Source organism: Zophobas morio, unplaced genomic scaffold (assembly GCF_036711695.1).
Source record: "Zophobas morio isolate AGI-343-1 ecotype UQ-CSIRO unplaced genomic scaffold, CSIRO_AGI_Zmor_V1 ptg000009l, whole genome shotgun sequence".
NCBI lineage: Eukaryota > Metazoa > Arthropoda > Insecta > Coleoptera > Tenebrionidae > Zophobas > Zophobas morio.
Window position 1 is genome coordinate 4,292,998 of NW_026972114.1, and position 16,414 is coordinate 4,309,411.

The 16,414-nt window shown below is 35.1% G+C and overlaps 1 protein-coding gene across 9 annotated transcripts in view; it reads left to right on the forward strand.

Annotated features, from left to right (window-relative positions):
• The window catches only part of LOC135125757 (phosphatase and actin regulator 1), a 216,940-nt gene extending 200,738 nt beyond the window's left edge, over window positions 1–16,202 (forward strand). For 6 of the 9 annotated variants that reach the window (XM_064051420.1, XM_064051423.1, XM_064051429.1 and 3 more), the window contains 7 exons: window positions 579–761; window positions 811–1,050; window positions 6,301–6,580; window positions 6,674–6,706; window positions 13,664–14,031; window positions 14,469–14,745; window positions 14,800–16,202. In XM_064051420.1, the coding sequence (XP_063907490.1) occupies window positions 579–761; window positions 811–1,050; window positions 6,301–6,580; window positions 6,674–6,706; window positions 13,664–14,031; window positions 14,469–14,745; window positions 14,800–14,815 (1,397 nt within the window). In that variant the 3' untranslated portion in view covers window positions 14,816–16,202. The remainder of the gene's footprint in view (window positions 1–578; window positions 762–810; window positions 1,051–6,300; window positions 6,581–6,673; window positions 6,707–13,663; window positions 14,032–14,468; window positions 14,746–14,799) is intronic. The other 3 variants (XM_064051424.1, XM_064051426.1, XM_064051422.1) reach the window with 3 other exon arrangements.
• Window positions 16,203–16,414: the final 212 nt, after the last annotated feature.

Here is a 16,414-nt window from a genome sequence, read left to right on the forward strand (position 1 = left end):
TCAGCCAGTTGAGTCACGAGAGTACGGTCAAGTTGCGCCGGATTTATTTTGTATCATTGGAATTTCAAAAAACGTATAGATATATGTCGCATTTAAAAAATTGTTGTAGGCTGCGTCCCAAAAATAATATTTTCTTTAGATCAAAATATGTAATTTTTGAAATACTGTAGTGCACTTATTATTGTATACATATATTGGTGTTCCTGTAGGTATTTGAGCCAAGTCGACGGGTGAAAGATAGAGGCAGCTAGGGTTTTCCAATTACGAAATTCAGCCCTACAAATCTGCCCACAACTATCAAACTGTGGTGTGAGTCCGCCACATGTTACGAAACAACCCAGACGAGCTCATAAACTGGCGCTTGCCTCAAACACTAGGTTTATTATTACGGTTTTGTCCTAAGGGCAAAGCTTGTGTACTTCCAAGTTCAAATAAACTTTTTCAACTTTCGCCCGCAAAGTAGCTCCACGTTAAGATCGTCGTTTCCCACTAACACGTTTGTCCTAATTTCATCTACCCAATTTGTGAATACCTTCCTTCGTCAGCATCTTTTCTCACCAGTCTCAATTTAATTCCAGAGCCGAAAAAAGAAAAGACTGATGGAACGGCACACAACGGCGCCCTGTCTCCCAATGGAGATACGCCCTCACAAGTTACCCAACCTCCCGGAATGGAGGCGACTCCGGGCAAGCCGGAGCGGCCCAACACGTTAGGCCACGGGAGGCTGACGAGGCGACTCTTGTGCTACCACAGTGAACACTGTAAGTAAAAAAGTTTCGTGTTTGATGTTCATTAACGAGTGTTTTCCAGTCAACGATGGTCAACAAGGTCCCCCCGGCAGCACGCCGCCTCCGCACGAGAAACAGTCCCACAACATACCTCCGCCCCCCATATCCGATCCCGGCTTGATGCTCTCTGACTTGCCAGAGCCGCCCATTCCTGTATCAGAAATTGGGCCCATCCCCCCACCGCCGATGTTCAGTTCGCCCAGTCCGGTGCCGAATCGGCAGTCGCCGCCGCCGCCACAAATGGGCGACTACGAGTACGAAGGTAATTTGATTTAGAGGAGAGGGGAGGGGCGGGCTTGCCGGTATTAAAATATCAAAGGCATGGTAATGCAATTAGTTGAGGGCCACTTTGTTTTCGACTTGGTAAATTACACATTTTAAAAAGCCGCTTTTTGAATTTCGGTATAAAAATTGTTTTACTTCCCGAGCGTAAGCGAAGCGAGTATTGTAAACGTTTTCTCGAACTTTCATGGCCCCTAGGGTACGAAGAAATAGGTCTCCCGTTTCCGTACGGATTCATATAAATTTGCTGTTATGTATCATTTATAAACAGAGCAACATAACTGAAGCCAGACCTGCACCCGCTGAGAAGATGTTGGCACAAAAATATTGATTTATGATGGTATAGGCTCGTGCCAGTGACAAACCGCACAAAAGGGATTGTTATGCCCTTTACTAGTTTTACAGAATTCGGTAAACTATACTAGAATATTATTACGAGTTATTAGACATTTCACTTTCCAATAGACAACTTAACTATTAAATTGTCTTTTAGAAAGTATCAGGCTATTGATTTGTAAATCATTCTTCTGTAAGTTGATTGATGAGCCTGCAATATACCCTCAGGCAATTTTCTACATTTTGATACATTAACCAAAAATAGAAGCAGACGACGTAGACCATTTAAATGATGAATTGCGTACTGTCGACACAGTCTGTCTACGAAAACTCATGATGTTTGACATGGAAACGTAATAATAATTTAATAAAAAACCTTTCCGTTTACAACGGGATTAAGCTCAGAATACCTAACTCGTAATAGCGGGTTGAAATAACCTGTTAAAAATTCAGATTTCCATTACTATATCCAACCGAGCAGATTCGGTGCCAACATTATTTTATAATGTACATATACATTGCTTATGTTTGTTCAAAAAGAATAGATAATATTGCTTAACTTTATTACTAGAACGTGAGGATTTGATGTAACTCGTATCGGCTTATTTATGCATATACACGGTATCCTCGTTGGTTTGTTATACCGTAATATATTCTTTTGTATGTAAAAAATCAATTGCTTTTTTTATTTTACAAAATTTCGTAAGCGTGTTACACAGAGTTGAAGGAGAAATGATAAAAGTTTGTGCAGGAGAATATTTGTTGTGATCTAAGTTAATTTTTTAATCCAATGTGTGAGAAGATAATCTGATACTTCTCTTTTCAAAATCATGATAAAATCTTAAGAATTAATTAGTACCTGCTAAGATAAAACCGATTTTGGCAGATGACAGACTCTAAGAAAAGAGAGGGTGGGTGGGCGGGGATAGTACCTGCTAAAATAAGACTGATTTTGGGAAATGAGATACCCTCGAAGTAAAGGTAGGTAAATCTGAGTTAAAAACGAAGTGTAAACAGATAACAGCTGAAGATAAAAAACAGACGGAGAAATGAGCGGATTTTTAAAGAAAAACATTAAAACACCGACGAACTATAAATCCGATAGAGGAGGACGATCCAACAGGTCGACTGATTACCGCCTCTTCCGCGGATTATGAACAAAATAGATATGAAAATAGACGACGAAAATGATCCCAACATGAAATCGGAAGAGAGTTCAGCCGATGAAGGGAGGAAAAGGAACGGAGAAGAGGGTATCGACATCACAAGAAGATCGAAAATAACACCGAAGACACCGCAAAAAGGCGAAAATAAAACGGAAAACAGAGGACGGAAATAGAGCAAATGATGACGATGCTGAAAGCAGTCGTGGAGGATACGAAGACAATTAGAGAAGAACAAAAAAGAACAATCGAAGAAATAAAGGAAGTGAAAAAAGAAATCAGTGAGATAGCACAAAACCAAGAACAATATGAAGAAGAAATAATACAACTAAAAGAATCTAATGAGAAAATGGTAAGAGAACTGGATGGGCTAAAAAAAGAAATGATAGTTGCCTAAGAGAATAGAAAAGCTAGAAAAGGAAAAGAGGAAGAAAAATATAGTAGTACAAGTACAATGAAAAATTTTATGGACAAAGAATTGGGAGTAAGGATAGAAGTAAACACAGTAAGGAAGTTGAGGGAGAAAATTGCTGTGGTGGAATTGAACAGTATCCAAGATAAAATGAAAATAATGGAAATCAAAAGTAAATTGAAAACCAGAAATGACGAGCCAATTTATATAAATGATGACATGTCAAAGGAAGAAAGAATAATACAAAAGGAACTTCGAAGAATAGCACAACTAGAAAGGAATAAGGGGAAGAGAATCAAGGTAGGATAGCAAAAGATCGTAATAAGGAAAAAAATGGGATTGATACAGACAAAAACAAAGAATTAAAAAACTAGACAAGGCGGAAAAAACTCGGAACGAACGAAGACGACATGGCAAGATAAAGGGACACGAAATGGTAAAACAAGAAAAAAAGGAGCAGGAAAGGAGAATAAAGGTGATAGATCAATAATTAAATTGGGAATATGGAAGATAAGAGGCACTTCCGAAGAAGGAGCCCTGAGAAACCTGATAAACACAATGGAAAAGTATCGGCTGGACATATTAGCCCTACAAGAAACAAAGCAGCAAGAAAATGAAGTTATGGAGATCAGAAAAAACGTGTTCTTTAAAAGTGGAGGAAACAAAAGGTACTTTGGGACTGGATTTATAGTGAATGAAAGATTGAAGAGGACCGTGATAGACTTGAAATCAATATCGGACAGAATATGTTACATAAGAATCCGAGGAAAATATAAAAAATAAGCATCATAAATGGACATGCACATACGGAAGAGACAAACATAAAAATAAAAAATGAATTCTATGAAACGATTGCAGATATAATAAGACAAATCCCAGAATATGACATAAAAATAGTTCCGGCATATCATCGGAGGGAAAAGTCTACACAAAGAAAGCAACGAAAATGGAAAAATGCTTATAGTTTGCTGAAGAAAATAAAATAAAAATACTAAGCACTCATTTTGATCATAAAAGTATACATAAAAAAACATGGACCTCCCCGAACAACAAGACAAAGAACCAAATAGACCATGTTCTAATAGAAAATAGAGACGATACGATTTGGTAGTGTTTTTCTCTTGTATCCATTTTTTTTTTTTTCAAATGTTCTCTTTTTCCGTATACATTTTTGTTTGGCTATTTTCCTTTTTTCTTCATAATCTTTTATAGCTTTCTTTGTTGGTTTTCGATCTTTTCTTATTTTTGATAGAATAGCACAACTAGATCAGATGCTAACAGCGACCACACGCTAGTTATAACAAAAAGAAAAGAAAAACTACCAACCAATAGAAAACCAAAAAAAGAAACAAAAAGAGGCAATGTCGAGATACTAAAGGACAAAAAAATAACAACAAATTGAAATAGAATTAAATAAAATACTAGGAAGTAAAGATACAACACACGAAACAATAGAAGACAAATGGAGCCAAATTGAAGTAGAAGTGGTAGAAACAGCAAAGAAATACATGGACAATATCGAACGAAGAAGTAGAAAGGAAGATTGGTATGATAAAAAATGTAAGAAAGTCTTGAAAAATAGAAACATTGCAAAAATAAGAATAGATCGAAAACCAACAAAGAAAGCTATAAAAGATTATGAAGAAAAAGGAAAATAACCAAACAAAATGCAGATGGAAAAAGAGAACATTTGAAAAAAAAATGGATACAATAGAAAAACACTACCAAAAAAAGAGATACAAAACTTCTACCAAGAAGTCAGGAAGACAAGACAGACCGCGAGCATGAGAACAGTATACTGCAGAAGTAAAGAAGGACAACTGATTGGAGATACAGTAGAAAAACTAGACAGATGGCCGGAATATTTTGAAAACCTACTAAATGACAAGACGGAGGAAGAACAACAGCCAAAAATAGTGAAAACAAGAAGACAAGAAGTGAGTAGAATGATACAAGAAATGAAATGTCATAAAAGCCCCGGAGAAAATGGAATACCTGCAGAACTACTGAAAATAGGAGCCGAACAACTTACTAAGAGAATATATCAACTAATACTTAGAATATGGCAAGAGGAGATAACACCGAAATGATAGAACAGAGCCATTATCTGCCCCATATTTAAAAAAGGAGACAAAACGGAATGTGAAAACTAGCTAGAAGAGGAATAGCTGTACTTGATGTAGTATATAAGATCTTAGCAAAAATCACAAGAACTAGATTGAGAGAATTCACAATTTATTTGATCAAATGCTTTAAAAAAAATAAATTGTGGCTGGCCCGTTTCTCGTTCCACTTTAACCTAACATTTATTTAAAAAAAAAAAGAACAAAATTTTTAAATTTGTTACTGTCAATTGATGTAAAGGTCTATAAAATGACCATACTACGGAATGCGATGATGACGTTTCTAGAAGAGACATTAATATGTTTTTTAAGTTTTTCAAACAACATAATTTTATTTCTTTTTTTTTGAGTGATATAACATTTCATTTAGTCCCCTTACATGTCAAAATAAAAAATAAAAACGTGTAAGTAAATAAAATACAGAATAAATAAATGGGAAAGCAAAAAAAAATCAATCAGAGTAAGTGATAGACCTGAGCCTCATGCCAAAAATAACGAAAAAAATTAAGAAAACGGGAAAATTAGACAGTGAATTAAAACTATCTTTATTTTTTAGATTTCTTTGTCGCAATTGACCGTTCTAGACTGTTTTTATCTTCTGAAATAACCTAGATATTAAAGTACCACAGAACAGGTGAACCGAAACATCCCGTTTATTCTAGGACACATATTTAATTTGTATACATACACGGTATATTGTACCGAAAAATAATATATGTAGTTTTCCATTTGAACCGTAGTCGAATCGGCTTCACAAGTAAAAAAATGCGTCAGTTTGCTAGAAACAATCAAGTAAAAATTGTACGTATTTACTTTTTTTATATTATGTTGTTTCAATCTGAACCCTCGTTTGTTTATCAACCTCAGTTCAAATGGAGAAATTTGCGTGGGGCGACTTAACTCTAGCTTTCAAACCCTAATTACCTCTCTCCACTCTGTCCTTTCGTTTGTTTTTCTGTCATTTCGTTTATTTTCGAGTTCATTTACCTCTGGTGAAATTTAACCGTGGTTGTTTATCAACTGGAAACGCATTTGTTTTGAAATTTATTTTAGACTTCTTGGCGAATTTCTGAGCTTCAGCTTCTGTTTCCTTCACATAGGACGGGTCATGGAACTTCATTGTGTGTATAAACTAGTGTATACTGCAATAGAAAAATATAATTAATACAGTTTAATGTCATAATGTGTCCTTCCAGAGAACGAAGATGACGACGGTGACGAGATCGACTACGACAACTTGGATGACAATTCGTCGTATATGTTCCGAATGCCCCAGCCGGATCCCACAATCGACACAAGTCGAATCGATGAGATCCCAGCCAAAGAGCCAAAATTCAACGCGATACCGTTAAAATCGGCATTAAAAAAGAAGAGCAGCGGAGGCAGCGGACCCGGCACGCCTCAGAACACACCAACGCAAGAAAACAGACCGCTAACAATACGACAAGCTCAAACCGAACACAATGCGAGTTTCAAGTAAGTTAAGCAAAAAATCTGTACGGTTTTATCTGCTGCGCCATTTCGTGTCTGGCAAAAACTAACTTTCTTTATTTTGCTTTGTTCGTCCAGAAGGCCCCCTATGAGGCCTCGGATAAGAATATGGTAATTATTATATGTAGTGTGCACATTGTCATTGTTACATTTCCCCGCCTCTTCTGACTCTCATCATCATCAACACCTCTATTCTTACTGGGTCTTGGTTGGGGTGTGATTTTATTTTTGATTGTGTGTTGATTTATTTCTGTCATAGTGTCAGTTATTGTAATGAAATGATTGGTTAGATGGCCCAAAACGGTTAGTTTCAGTTTGATAAACTGCAACCAACAATATTTAACTGCGCAAAGCGGGGAAAGTTTAAAATAATTTTTGTTTTACAAAACGAATTCGAAACGTGAAGGAAAGGAATTGCTGTATTAAATATGCATGTTGTTGGTATGGCAGAATTCGTTTAGGAACGAATTCTTGGATATTTCTGGCGTTACTTTAAAAGATGTTCGTTCTGAGGGCTCGTATGTTGTTGCAATATCCATCCGGGTTTAGATTTGTGCCAGGAAACGAAACGTTCACGAAGAGATATATTTAATAGAGTTTGAAAATTTAATTCTACGGAGGTTTCGAGTTCCAGGCGAGGGATTTAATATTGGTTTGGGAAAGATTCAGTTTAATTGCATTCACCCCACTACAGGCAAACATTTTTTATGTAGTTTAAGTGTGTTTTTCAAGGATACTTGATTCCTGATATAATTTAAATTACCTACTCATTAGACGTTGTCGTTTGACTTATGTTAGTAGATTAATCTGCTATTCTACTTAATGATTAAGCGAGTTTTCAAATTAGTAGTACAAGTAGGTACGTAGGATATAAGGAAAAGCGTAGATCGTCTGCACAAACCTCAAGGGAGCTTGATTAGAACCTTGAGCCACCCCTGAAATGATAAATACTCTCACAATCTGAAACCGTGTAAAAGATGTAATTTATCCTAGACGACAGATATGAGCCCATAAACATCCACCTGACCTCTTTCATCTATTCCCTCAGAGATAAACTGTACAGCAGTTGGAAGCTTCGTTATAGTGAATTTACGACGCAACAAACCCATGTTGATTCAACGAAATATGTCGATGAATGGCTTTGTAAACAGATATAAATGAATCTTGAATCTTATTCTTTCTTATCTTTACACTAGAGTTCCTTGACAAGAATTATATTTTAAGGTGCACTTTGATCAAGAACATTTCGAATACGACTTAAAGTTAAAAGAGAACGTTTTACCGCAATATTTTCATGTTCAAGATTTTAAAGATAAAACACCATTTAAAATTGTTAATCCGGAACAAACAATTAATGAACAAAATATCAAAATTCAAAATTTAATAGCCACTGAAAAAGAATTAATAGCGCCAATCGAGTGTTTAGGAAAGTACTACCAAAATTTGTTGCAGAAGAAAGAAGACGAAATTGGTTGTTTAAAAGAAAAAATTAACAGTTTGAATTTTTAAAAATTAAAAATTAATGACAAACTGGTGATTGCAGGTAAATTTGAAGTGAACAAAGAAGTAATTACAAATGCATTTAAGTCAAAAAAATTGAGGAGGTGGAGCCTCGAGACTGTAGAAAAAGCACTGTCCATAAAATTTTCTTGTGGTTCTTCAGGCTATGAATCTTTATTAAAATTAATCTATTTATTGCTATCTTTGCATACATTACGTCGGAAAATAGAGCAATGCAAATTCTACCCAGGTATATTACACGAAATTTTTTATTATTTAAGTTTAAAAGTTAAAGATTTTAAAGACTACGAAAAAGACTGTTGTTTATATTCAGATGAGACGTCTTTAACGTCTGGAAAGCAGTACTGTAGAGCTTCCTCTACCATACTGAGATTTACCAGCTTCAAGTAATGCCGTTTCTTCTGCAGTCTGGACACTTTCTCTTCCAAGGGGCTGGAACAGTTATAACCAAGCGTTTTGTATTGTGCCACAAAATTGTTTGTATAATGTTGCTGGCTATATTTTGGCAAGAATTAGACGAAATTTAAAGTGTGTTAATTGTCTACAAGCAATTATTACCAAAAAAATTTCTAGGCCTTATACGAAATTCGTTTTTTTAAGAGAATGTAGAGTTAATTCATATCCAACAGAACTTGTATTTAATTTGTTTTTAACTATGGAAATTTTTTTTGAAAATTTAAAGAAGGTAATTCCTGAAGAAAAACTTTGTATTAACACGAAATGAAACTTGATCACCAAATTGCAAGTTTTAAATTGCCAGTTTGTCATAATATTAAATTAAAATTTTTAAAACTATTTTCTTTGTTTCGGGTTCGAATACATGTTAAAAAAGAACAACGCAAAATAAGAAGGAAAATTTTAGAAGAACGAGGTGCATATAGAGAAAGTTGAAGTTTAGGTATAAGAGATACTTTGTTCTTTGATAGTTAGTTCATTTTTTTTAGTTTAACCGATTTTATTTTTGTCCAAATCTAGTTTTACTTCCAACAAACAAAGGAGTCATCTAGAATCAAAACCCGTTGATTCCGCTTTTTGTAAATTTTGAGTTACAACTAATAATTTGTTCAAAATTTAAGCTTCAAAGACTGACATGTCCATACTTGGCACCTAAAGTATCACTTAAACTCCTAATAAAATAAATATCATCTATTTATTAATCATTTAAATATGTGTTTATCAATTTCAAATTACGACAAATCCGTACCCTTGACTCTCACACTGCTATAAATCCACAGCTTGGCATCAAAGCATGACAACTCCATTTTCAAATTTAAAATTTCACCATCTCAACAACGAAGCATTTGGTGTTTGTTGTTGTTTCGACTTAAAATAATATAAATCATGTAATCAAAAATAAGAACTTTACATTAAATAGACTTACAAATGTGCGACAGTTTTTTGCGTCTTTCTCAAAACATAATGCATACAGTCAGTAGACCAAATTTTGTACACTGGCTTTTTCTATAGTTCACGATTTCTCGTATTTTCTTGGGCTATTCTCAAAAGATTCCCATATTTTGGAAGCAACTTATACTACAAAAAAGTGCCGCATAATTATTTTCAACTTTTTGAAGACTTCCTCATAAATGTAAAATATGATTTCCATAGTGATTTAGCACTGCATATTTAGCTGAAACCTGAAACTTGATGTATAATTTTGTTCTTCGATAATAATATAATCATGCCCTAAAACGTAGAATTGGAGCATAATTTGATACTCATATCTCTTACCAGTCATTCACAGCGTCAACCTATTTTAGTGACGAAGTTATTCCCATTTACCAAAATCAGTTTTATCTTACCAGGTACTAGCCCCACCCACCCGCCCTCGTTTTTCTTAGAGAGTATTACATCTGCCAAAATCAGTCTTATCTCAGCAGGTATTAGCCCCGCCCACCCGCCCTCTCTTTTCTTAGGAGGTATCTCATCTGCCAAAATTAGTCTTATCTTAGCAGGTACTAGCCCCACCCACCCTCTCTTTTCTTAGAGGGTATCTCATCTGCCAAAATCAATCTTATCTCAGCCGTATTAGCCCCACCCACCCGCCCTCTATTTTCTTAGGGAATATCTCATCTGCCAAAATCAGTCTTATGTCGGCAGGTATTAGTCCCGCCCACCCGCCCTCTCTTTTCTTAGGGGGTATCTCATTTGCCAAAATTAGTCTTATCTTAGCAGGTACTAGCCCCACCCACCCTCTCTTTTCGTAGAGGGTATCTCATCTGCCAAAATCAATCTTATCTCAGCCGTATTAGCCCCACCCACCCGCCCTCTATTATCTTAGGGGATATCTCATTTGCCAAAATCAGTCTTGTCTTAGCAGATACTAGCCCCACCCACCCATCCTCTCTTTTCTTAGAGGGTTTCTCATCTGCCAAAATCAATCTTATCTCAGCAGGTATTAGCCCCGCCCACCCGCCCTCTCTTTTCTTAGGGAGTGTCTCATTTGTCAGTCTTATCTTAGCGTGTAGCCCCACCCTCTCTTTTCTTAGAAGGTATCTCATCTCCCAAAATCAGTTTTATCTTAGCAGGTATTAGCCCCGTCCACCCGCCCTTTCTTTTCTTAGGGAGTATCTCATTTGCCAATCTTATCTTAGCGTGTATTAGCTCCACCCTCTCTTTTTTTGGAGGGTAACTCATCTGCCAAAATCAGTTTTATCTTACCAGGTACTAGCCCTGCCCACCCGCCCTCGTTTTTCTTAAAGGGTATATCATTTGCCAAAATCAGTCTTATTTTAGCAGATACTAGCCCCACCCACCCACCCTCTCTTTTCTTAGAGGGCTTCTCATCTGCCAAAATCACTCATCACAGCAGGTTTTAGCCCCACCCACCCGCCCTCTCTTTTTTAGGGAGTATCTCATCTGCCAAAATCAGTTTTATCTTAGCAGGTATTAGCCCCGCCCACCCACCCTCTCTTTTCTTAGAGGGAATTGCATTTGCCAGAATCATGAATTTTAGCAAGTACTGATGACGTAACTTTTGCAAAAAATGATCAAAATTTAGAAACATTACAAGCTTACTTATATGAACAAGGCAGGAATTTTGAACACCTTCTCTGTTTAGTTGTTGATGCTATAATGGATTTTTGTTTTGGTTTAGAATTTACAAATGTCTTTTTGGTTTATTTCTTAATGAAAAATAACAGCTTGTTTTATTATTAATAATAATAATAATACTTTTCTTAGATGGTATCTCATCTGCCGAAATCAATCTTATCTTAGCAGATATTAGCCCCGCCCACCCACCCTCTCTTTTCTTAGAGGGTATGCCATTTGCCAGAATCAGTTGTATTTTAGCAAGTACTGATGACGTAACTTTTACAAAAAATGATCAAAATTTAGAAACATTACAAGCTTACTTATATGAACAAGGCAGGAATTTTGAACACCTTCTCTGTTTAGTTGTTGATGCTATAATGGATTTTTCTTTTGGTTTAGAATTTATAAATGTCTTTTTGGTTTATTTCTTAATGAAAAATAACAGCTTGTTTTATTAATAATAATAATAATAATGTACAACGATCAATGACTATGGTTATTGTCCTAAGAAAGAATAAAAGGGGGACTTCAGTCACCATCGTTACTAAGGAATTAGAAAGTAAGCTGGAGGTATTCATGCATTAGGTGCATGCAGTGTTGCCAATTTTACTTTTATAAAATTATGTTTTTTTCGTAATCTACATCATCAAGAATTTTTTTATTATTTTTGGACTGTTGAAACCCCCGTACATAAGATATATAAAACTGATTTTGGCAATTCCTCTGAGAAACTAGGGGGCAGGTGGGCGGTGATAGTACTTGGTAAGACAAGACTGATTTTGGCAGATGAAATACCTTTTAAGAAAGTAAAGGGTGGGTGGGCGGGGCCAGTACTTGCTAAGATAAGACTTATTTCGGCAAATGACATATCCTCTGAAAAAATACGGGACAAAATCGGTTTTATCGTAGCAAGTGCGCTAGCCCCACCCACCCGACCCCTATTTTCTGAAAGTATAAGTCATTTGCCAAAATAAGTTTTACCTTTGCAAACACTAGCCCCGCCCACCCGCCCCTGCTTTCTCGCAGGATAGCTCTCTAGGATAGTTGTAGCAAATACTACCCTCTGAGAAAATAAAGGGCGGACGAGCGGGGCTAGTACTTGCTAACATAAAGTCTTATTTTGGCAAATGACATCCTCTGAGAAAATAGGGGGCGGGTGGGTGGGGCTAGACCTGTAATTTTTGACAGATTTGGATTCCTAATTTAAAAAAAAAAAATGAGAAAAATATGTATTTAGATTTTAATATTATAAAATTGACGTTTTTAAAAATTAGTAACTTTTGCACGAATCTTTTTGACTGCATTGTTGTGACAAACATAAAGAAATGAAGTGTTTTAAGTCATTGAAACCAAAACGGTATGCAAATTGTTACCCTACTTATATTTTTCAAATAACCATCATACTTTTGAAATTATTAGTGAGACTAATATCAAAAGAAAATTTTACTTTGACACAACTTCTGAAACAACATAAAATACATGATGTTGATATAGAATACAGGAAAAATATGAGAAAAGTCAAAAAAATGAAAAAAAGCTGTGAATTTTTAAATGTGACAATTCCAAATGTCTTGAAAACTGTTGATCAAAGATATGCAGCGAACCCAAAAATACAAAAATACATGATTTTTCTTTTAAATAAATCGTAACACTTGTAAATTGCAGTCCTAAATGAGGATGAGGTCCATCTATCAAATAATTTTTTCAGTAATCCACGATAAATAATAATCTTCCTCCACTAGACCATTCCGATAATAACTGTAACTTTTTAAAAATCTTAATTCAATAAAGCTTTCCATGAACGTTTTGAAAAAAAAAAATACTTTAAGATTCGTGTTTAAAGCTATTTTGTTACCAATTTGCAACAAATTATGTAATATACTTATTACATAACGTGTACGGAAAATGAAACATTACGCACAATATAAATGCCTGAGTACAAGGATGACGCTTGGCTGCCGGTTTTATACATCGTTCTTTTTACAGCTTCAGAGGGTACGTTTTCTCATCACTGATCATAATTTCCATTCACCGATGGAGCCTCGCGGAATAATTTCTCTCAATCTCATTTTCTAATTCTTTAGGGATTTAATTTCAGACCAAAGTAATAAACGCGTGATCAATGCGTGAGCAACGAACATACCGTTCCTGTTATTTTTAAATAAAAAAAGCCAATTACGTATTATTATTTACGTACTTTTTTATATAATCACTTTTAACCACTTTGTTTTTAAATTTCCACGAAAATCACGTTTTTTGTTACCACCACGCATCAGAATATCGATTTATTATCGCTTTGTTTAGACTTTTCACCCACTTTTTCGTTCTGAATTAAATATTGTTGGTTGCGAGCAGTCACGAAGCTGATCTACATCAACTTCTCACCCATCTGCATAACCTCCACATAATTCGGGGAATATTTCCGCTGACCTTCCAGCGAACCTATTCCCCTATTCCTAACAAGCTGACTCATCACGGTTTCCACTAATAACACCTCTGTTTTATTTACAGTTCAAAGCCGGTAAAATTCGGCATAGGTCTGCCGTGCACGTTAGAGAACAAAGAAAACGCCAGACCGTACGTAATCAAGGAGGACGGTAGTGACAGCGACTCTAATGACGGTCCTATCAATTACAGAGATGAAGACAGGGATGGGAGCGAAGAGAGCCGGTTAGCAATGAAAATTGCAAGAAAGGAGAGCTTGTCGCTGAAACTGGCGTTGAGACCGGACCGTCAGGAATTGATCAACCGGAATATCTTGCAGATACAGTCGGAAAATGAACGGCAAGAAGCGAAAGAGGCGATCGGCGCCAGGCTGATTAGGAGGCTGAGCATGAGGCCGACCCAGGAGGAATTGGAAGAGAGGAATATCTTGAAAAGTAAGTGGACCTAAATCGTAATAAACTAGTAGTGGCGTGATTTCGCTTAACGGAACAAATTTTATTGTAACGAACGAAATAGAAAACGTACATTAAATAAAAAAAGAAGTTTGCTTAGAAACGCGAAAAAACTCAGCTGTTATAAATTTTAAAATATGCTTTAAAAATATAATAATAATAATAATGGCATTCACTCACTGTTGAGAATATCACGAAATATATATTTAGGTAAAATTTGAATAAACAACAACCTTTTGGAGTGTTCAGGATGAATTTTTTATTTTTAATAAAAATGAAGAAGACAGCAATTCTGTAATTTATTTAATATATATTAATTTTCATATAAAGTAAAAGAACTGCGGGTATGTATGCACCAAAATAACATTTTACATTTTGAACAGTTCTTTGTTATATATAATCTTTGTTTGTTCCTTTAGAACAAAGTCCAGCTGAAGAAAAGAAACAGAAAGAAGAAAAGAAGCGTTTTCTCTTACGTAAGTTAAGTTTCCGGCCAACCGTAGAAGAACTGAAAGAGAAGAAAATCATCCGGTTCAACGACTATATCGAGGTAACCCAAGCCCACGATTACGATCGAAGGGCGGACAAGCCTTGGACGAGGCTAACTCCAAAGGACAAAGCTGCCATTAGGAAAGAACTGAACGAGTTCAAGAGCTCTGAGATGGCCGTTCACGAAGGTAGCCGGCATTTAACTAGGTGAGATAGATTTGGGTGATCGTGAAATTGTATTATAGACGTTTCTACTTTCAGGTTTCATAGGCCTTGACAATTCCGGGGTTCGTTAGAAAAAAAGCTAAATACTGTGATGGGCATAGCCGTAGAAATCAACTTTCCCATATTCGCTTATTGAGTCAGGATGTTTTTGACCTGACCTGGTCTATGCAGATGTTGCATGGACTCGTAACTGTGTAATTGTTTTGTACATAAGTGATTTTTAATACACAAAGTTTTTATTGATTATACATAGTGAATGTAAATTTTTCGTTCAAAGCACTTGATCAAGTTATTGTAAATATTTAGTGTAATTATAGTGCAGTTTTTTTATTTAAATTTTTAAGATGCATCACTGATGTGCAATGTGCAGCACTTGGTGTATTTGTTAAAGTAGAAATGTTCTGTTATGTTAAATGGTGGTATCGCACCATTTACATCGTAAATGTAACATTTTTTAATTACTTTACAATTAATCGTAATTATTTTAAGTGTAATCTTTTAAATTGAACAAAAATTGTAATATTGATCGATCAAGTACCTACTTTTTATAATTTATGATACAATCAAATGTGTTCTAATTGTAACAGGCAGAAAAAATAGATTTTCGTTGGATTTAAGCGTGAAGCGATGCTGAAAATTTATTTTTATTAGACGTAAAATAAGTAGCGAATTGATGCTGTAAAATTAGAAATCTTGTATATGAACCTTACGCAAAAGAAAATACTGTTGATCCAAGCTTGTAAAATAGATTCCTTCGCTTCTAAAAGGCAATATGCTCTATGTATACTATACTTTAACAAATTGTATTCATACTCAATCAATTTATACTGGTTTTAATAACAAGAAATGTCTTCCAAATAAACAAGACATTAAAAAAACCTTAAATTTTATTTGTTCTATATTCTCGTAACAATAAAAAGTTTGCCTAAAATATGCCGTACTTAAATATCTGTTTACTAAAATCATACTTTAAACGCTAATAATATGTTAAAATATTTTAAAGTTCGGTCCCACTAAATAAATGTTTGATTAATTAATTTGAATGTCTGGAAAAACATAAACAAGGTTTTTGCTGAAAGAGTGAGCACTGTTTGTACTTCCGATTTTCTTGTAGAAAATGCGTTGAAATAGTTTGTTTGCAAGTATTAACAATTATGTAATTCAAACAGTATATTGCGAAATTTTCCGCTTCATGCGTTATAATATGTTGCGGGCATTATTAACTGAAGCTTGCAAGTAGCAAAATTCTGACTTTGTACAATGGGAACATTTTTTAAATTGTTTTTAACTGATAGAAGACTTCATATAGTAAACGCTGCGACATGGAGCGAGACTGGTGAAAGGAACAGAAACACGAAAAATTCATGCAACACATGTTTTACTGTTACTTGTGACAATTAAATGTAGAATAAATATTTTATCTTACATATCTTAAACAAGTACAATTTTTCGCTGTTCGATTTTCTCTGTTTCTACATCTAACAACGATTTCTAAATTAACAAAATAGAAAATAAAATCAAAAGAGGACGAAGTTCAACAGTTAAAATAAAATCGCAACATTTGATGCAGAGGTATTTGAATTTTACTGCTTCATACCCCGTTTTACTTTTTGGGTTGTTGTGACATCTCTAAAGCGACGGAGTGGATTCT